The sequence below is a fragment of the Chrysochloris asiatica genome, unplaced genomic scaffold (genome assembly GCF_000296735.1).
Source record: "Chrysochloris asiatica unplaced genomic scaffold, ChrAsi1.0 scaffold00196, whole genome shotgun sequence".
Classification (NCBI taxonomy): domain Eukaryota; kingdom Metazoa; phylum Chordata; class Mammalia; order Afrosoricida; family Chrysochloridae; genus Chrysochloris; species Chrysochloris asiatica.
In genome coordinates, this window is record NW_006408714.1 from 3,147,388 (window position 1) to 3,153,884 (window position 6,497).

The 6,497-nt window shown below is 39.4% G+C and overlaps 1 protein-coding gene across 1 annotated transcript in view; it reads right to left on the minus strand.

Annotated features, from left to right (window-relative positions):
- LUZP2 (leucine zipper protein 2) overlaps nucleotides 1–4,675 on the minus strand; it is a 797,358-nt gene extending 792,683 nt beyond the window's left edge. The window contains exon 1 of the mRNA XM_006872393.1: nucleotides 4,507–4,675. Within this exon, the coding sequence (XP_006872455.1) occupies nucleotides 4,507–4,568 (62 nt within the window). The 5' untranslated portion in view covers nucleotides 4,569–4,675. The remainder of the gene's footprint in view (nucleotides 1–4,506) is intronic.
- Nucleotides 4,676–6,497: the final 1,822 nt, after the last annotated feature.

Below are 6,497 nucleotides of genomic sequence, written 5' to 3' on the forward strand. Positions count from 1 at the left end.
TGCCAAAGAAAGACATTTGACATTTCTCTTAACTCAGTACTACAGAATGGTACAAATCTTGTCACAAATGGAAACATGTTAAGTAGAGTCATTAAAAAGGAGCTCTGGTAACATAGTGGTTATGAGTCAGGCTGCTAATTTCAAGGTCAGCAGTTTGAAACTACCAGCTGTTCCACGGAAGAAAGATGAGGTTTTTTTGCTCCTGTAAAGATTTACAGCGTCAGAAACCCTATGCAGGGTCGCTATGAGTCAGAAATGACTCACGGCACACTATCACCAGAGTCATAAAAGAGGTGTGTATGACAGCCTCACTTTGTGCACAGGGCTTGACAGAACATCTTAAATCACTTGAGGCTCACTCTGGGGAGTTAAAGTAGGACTGTTCCCTACTTAACATTTAATTCAAGTATAAATATCTTGGGTCCTTATTGTGTGTTGATTATAATTCTTGTCCTTTTTTCTATCCTGAAAAAAGAAATCAATTTAATCCCATGTTAGATTAAAACAAGAGTAAATAGGAGCTTTGTTGTTGCTGTTAAGTGCTGTCGAGTTGATCCTAACCCATAGCGACCCTGTATAGGGTTTCCAAGGAGCAGCTGGTGAGCTTGAACCACCAACCTTGCAGTTCAAATGACTTGAGGGCACCTTAAATATATATTACTACCTAAGAATAGATTCCAAAGTAAACATGACGTGACTGTTGCCAAGAAGGCCCAGGAGAGACCTCTAAGGTGATTCCTATTGGGAGGACTATAACCAAACATCTGTTTAAAATTCTTGCTTCCTGCAAACCACCAGGAGTAGACCTTCACTCTTCTCCTGCCAGGCTTCTCTCCCCATTAAGTCATTTAAAACTTAACAAACCAAAGGCATCAAGAGTAGAACCACAGCATAAAGGAACAGAGGTTTCGGAGACTAAAGCACAAGCCCTCTCCAGCACTCCATGGGTCCCTATTCACCAAGAACTTCTAAAGAATTTTTCATCCTACCATTCTTTTTCATACCTAGACTACTTCTTTCTGAAGTGAATTACTGGCTACTTGGAATAGCAATTTAATACTTCTTCAGAATGAGGCTATTTAAAAAATACAGTCATTCTACTCTACAGCTATTAAAGCAGCACATATGTTTGCTTTCTTTGACCACATTTATTTGTGCACAGGTTAAATAGCTTTCTGTGTTAACTACATTATTCATATCATTAACTTGCGTTTTCTGAGTTGAAAAGCACTTTCTAAAGAGGAGAGACAATATACTAAGAAATTAAATAGCTCTCTTTAACTCCATGGGGTTTATCAGTAAAACAGAGAAAAAATTTCAGCTATTATTTATTGAAAGTGAACATTTACCTTCTTGGGGGACAACTCTGATTGGAGGGCACTGATGATGTTTACTGTGGTGACAATTAGGAACTTTCTGTGCTTCAGTATGAAAAGTTGCTTAAAAAACAAAACCAAAAAAAGCCATACAGAAGGGGAGCAAACAGAAATCTGTTTAAAAATTCTGCTTTCAAGGACAGAATAGTTTTAGAGTTTTCATGCTTGTGCCTGAAATACTATGATCCAGTGACTCTCCTTTCTGTAACTGCAGGTTGCTTCAGATAGCACAACCCTTCAGAACTGAACTAAGAACAGAATTAAGATGTATTGGAAAGGATAATATCAAGTTATTAAGGAGTTATACACAGAGAGAGAGAGAGAGAGAGAGAGAGAGAGATCAAAACAAACATACTTTTCCTCAAGTCTCAGCTCCAGATTCCTCACACAATGAAAAGACCTTGACAATAAAAGACAGGTGACATCACCCAAAGGCGATAGGAAAAAATGGCAGCTGTCACCCACTGCTAATAAATTCAACACAGTCTATGCATGAGGAGTTAACATTTTCTTCACACACAGGACCACTGACTAAGAAATCAAGTTAACAGAACTCTTTGGCTTGAAAATCACTGTCACAGGTGGCCATAGCTGAGCTACACAATTTTTCCCAGCAGGAAAACAAACTCACTTCTTGTAACGCAACTGTTCTTGCAAACATGTTCAGTTTAGGCTCTAGCCTGCTCATTAACCATATGCTTACCCAAACTCTTAAATATTGCAAAGCGAATGACCTTCTGTTAGAAAACATTATCTCTTCTTGCAAAATGACATATTGAAAGTATCATATTCATTTTGAAATATGCTCACAGTGACAAAGTACTCTAGGTGTCCAATAAAATAAACACTACAGAATCATCACACTAACAAGACATGTTACTGATGATGATGGTTTCACTTTTTCAGCTCTTACATGTACTTTTTGATGACTCAGTCACTGTAAGTCAATTTAAAGAACCTGTTATAATTTTCACATATAATAAACATTTTAGAAACTTCATATCTGAAGTGATTCAGGGTTATTACTTTAAAGTTTGTTCTAATATATGAGTTGAATATTTTAAAAGGTCTATCTTCAAAGAGGATAGAAAGAACTCATGGTGTGGTGCCACTGGATCATCACTGGTCAGCAAACCATAAGGTTGGCAGTTCAAACCCACCAGCTGCTCCTCAGAAACCCTATACAAGGTCGCTATCAGTCAGAATCAGCTTGAGAGCACTCAACAACAACAAAAACAATCCTCATAGAAATTAACATTTTCATAAAAAAGAATGTGACTGATCTTTGTCCTTGTTTTATGTAACCAGCATTAAACCTTGGGAAGTTAGGTACTGTTGAACTTTCTGAGACACTCTTCTTGTTGTTGTGAAGTGTCATTGAGTTGGTTCCGAACCATAGTGACCCTGTATAGGGTTTCCGAGGAACAGCTAGTGAGCTTGAACCGCCAATCTTACAGTTCAAAGGGCTTTGCAGTCTGGCGCATTAACTCACAGTGCCACACCAGGACCCTGAGACACTTTATTATAGCATATTTAAAAACTCAAATGCATATTTGAAACACTAAGATTTTTTACTATCTTTAAAACGACTCTGGGCTAAGTTTCCATTTAAATATTTACCATTCTATGCATATATTGACAGGCATCTACTTAAATATACAAACTTTGAAAATGTCCTCTCTTTAGAAAAAACTATGCATAATTATTAATCCACAACTCCAAAGGCCAAAAACTTCAAAGAATAACTGTGATACACAATTTGTATTGCACTGTTGAGAGCTTACCAAAAAATTATAACTGGAACAAGTTGTTATCACACTGGAGACCAAAGTGGTTATCTTAAAAGTCATTTAAATTTTATGAAACAGTGACAAGCAAACCTTAGAGGAAATGAAGAACATAGCTTGTTACATTACATCTTAACCTGGGAGCTCACCTGGACTTAGCGTGCAAGAGAAGATTAAATATAGAACTATTGGGCCTAAATTAAATACATCCACACTGAAAAGAAAGTTTAGCTACATGGGCCTGAAAGAGAGACAAGGAATGAGCTCAAGAATTTTCCTATCTTAATTTCTTAGCCACAATGAGTTTCCCTCATCCTTCTTAATTTCAGAATTACATATAACCCGATTCTCCCCTTTCATGTTCTATCACATTTAAAATTAAATGTTCCAGTTCTTGCTTATTTCAAAGGAATCTCATCCTGTATGGGTAATTTTGTTATATAGTAGCCATGGGAAAGAAGTTTCTGCCAATGTGATACTAGGGGACATGCAGAATAAAGACAGCCCTGGGCAAGAAAACAGTCCACTTTTGTGGCTGCTTTTGTGGATGAAAAAAGCAAACCCATCATCAACTTTGGGACTTGACCAACAGCTTCCGACTCACAAAACTCCTCTCATCACAGCATTTTAAACCTCCACTAAAAATAGCTCCTCTGTGCTTGGGCTTCAAGTTCCATCTACAGTCAGAGATGAAACACACTACCTAATTGTTTCTGAGTAGGGTCTCTGCATCAGCACTCTGAAAGTGTCTTCTAACTTTTAATCACTTTGCGTGCTCTTCAATTAGACATGCTCACAAGATAGCCACATGTAAATGAAAGATTTCCCCACCACACAGCCTATCTTCAAAACGTTGAAACAAGTCATTTTAGGAGTCCAAGAACTTTTGTACAAGGTTTAGAATCTTCCAAGTTCAGTCTGTTTACCCTGGTTCTCTGTACCCTAAAACCAGAGTATTGTAATTTTTAAGACAGTTTCAACATAAGCACTGTCTTGTGACAATTATGTCCTTCTCTATTTCCTTTATTTATTTTGACTTCTTTGTCACCTACGTGTTATCCTTTTGCTACTATTAGGACTGGAAAGAAACATGTAATCGTTGAATAGAAAATCTCTCTTTCCTCACACTGGGAGCAGTTCTAAGACTTTTCTTCAACGGACTGGATAACCAGAAAAGGGCTTTGCTCCTCTCTGAAGGATTTCAGAGCCGGAATCAAAGACAGACCCTCTAACTTAGGCAGGAGATGCAAACAGCTGAAGGGTTTGTCCTTGGTCCCCACTGATGACCTACAACCTCACAAGGCACTGTTCATTACTTAGGTCACTCACGCTCCTGGACTTACCTGGTGCTGAGGACCAGCGCCGGCAAGAGAGGCAGTAAGTAGTGTGCGGGGCTGAATTTCATACTGTCGCCTGCCGGGGTCCTCCTTCCCTTGCTGCCTTCTCTCTCTAGCCTCCTCCTGGTCCTGTCGCTCCTCGGTGCCCGGTTCTAGTCCCTGTTTGGAGATGAGCCCTCTACAGCGGCGGACAAACGGAGGTGGACAAACAGACTGACGATTCTCGAAGGCAGTCTCTGGGAGCCAGGAGTGATCTCCAGGAGTGATGTCACCGGTGAGGCCAGCCCTGCCCGAGATTGTTTGGCGCCGACGCTCTGAGCCCGGAGGGCGCGTTGTCACTCGCTCGGGAGGCAGCTGAGGAAGAGGGAGGGAGTGCCCAGAGGCTGCCCCGTGTGCTGTGGTCACCCGGCTGTGCACTAGCCTCAGCTGGTCTTTTATTCCCGCTTCTCCCCAAGATAACGAGGGGCGGGGCAGGGTGAGAGGAAATCTAATCGGCCAGTAATTGAACAGGCATAAGATGTAAGAGGTGAGCCCGAATTCACTGGGAAAGATGATCAGATGCTTAAAGTCACAGGCAGGTGCCCCTCACCTGATTACAAAAATGTTTGGAAGAAAGGTGATCTGGAGAGGGCGTTTAAAATACTGTTCTAATTCCAAATTCATAATCATCCGCCGGATGCAGAAGTGAGCAGCGTCCAGAAATGTATCCTGAAGCTATCATGCCTTTGCAAGCATCTTCATCAGCAAACGTGGATTGTAAAGAGGTTTCAGGGCCTTTGGGATGCTTCTGCTTCCTGGGTTTTGAAAATTTCTGATTTTGTTCTGGTTTCAATCTGTCTGGTCCTACCAGCAGCTGGTAGTGGGTTTAAAGCTGATAAGCCAAATACAGGGTCTTTTTCCTCAAGTGAAACTAGTCACAGAGACATGAATGAAAATAAATGCATTAAAATGCTAACAGCAATTCATAGGAAGAGGCTTTTGTTTTCTATGTTTTACACATTTGCTATAAGGAACATCCTATACAATTATCTGCATTTCAAAAAGAAAGAAAAAATGACCCAGTTTATATCTAAGCTGGCCTCATGGTGTGGTACAGTAGGATCAGCACTGTAATTCAAACCAGAAGGTCAGCAGTTCAAACTCACCAACTGCTCCTTGGAAACTCTACACAGGTTTGCTATAAGTCTGAACCGACTCAACTACACTTAACAACAAAATATGTAAACTAATATTTTACAAAAGCAGTTGTGGAAAACAGAACCAACTTCACCTACTGAAGTGTACAGTCCTAGGATTTTTATAGGAACCTACTGTAGAGAGGAAGAAATGGAGGCCCACCCACCAACATGTAAGCTTGATGTTTTTTAAGCTAAGTACTGGGTTTTCCTGAATCATATGCAAATCATCTTATTGTTTCCTGGAATCCTACATCTAGTACAGTGACTGATAAAAACTTGGTATTCAATAAAGGCTGAGAGATACCCAAGACTGCAAAGAATATAAATCAGCTGATCTTCATGAATTCCTGTTCAGAGAAATCACTTCATATTTCATATCTAGAAGCAGATAATTTACTATAAAATATAGATGAGGCATTCCTTTTAAATTCATTGTTGAAGGTATTATTTGTAGGAAACTGCATCTACTGTAGTTTTAGTGCAAAGAGGATACAAGTTCAGAAAGTTAACAATATTGTTGTGTGTGCTTGTGTGTTTTGTTTTTAATTGGGCTTGAAGTTTAAGTTATTCATAAAGAGACATTGTTTTAATACCCTAAGCAACTAAAAATGACAAGTAAAAACTTTCCCAAACCAAAGTGAATACCAACTCCTTGGAAAATAGTGACATACACAGCAGATATAATAGATAATATGCAAATTAACCCTCTTTCAATTGCATATCATTTACAGTGAAAAATGCCACTACACTTTGCTGCAAGAGAACTCTGACTCTAAGGAAAAATTTCATTTGTTACTGTCAAAGTTTCCTAACAATATG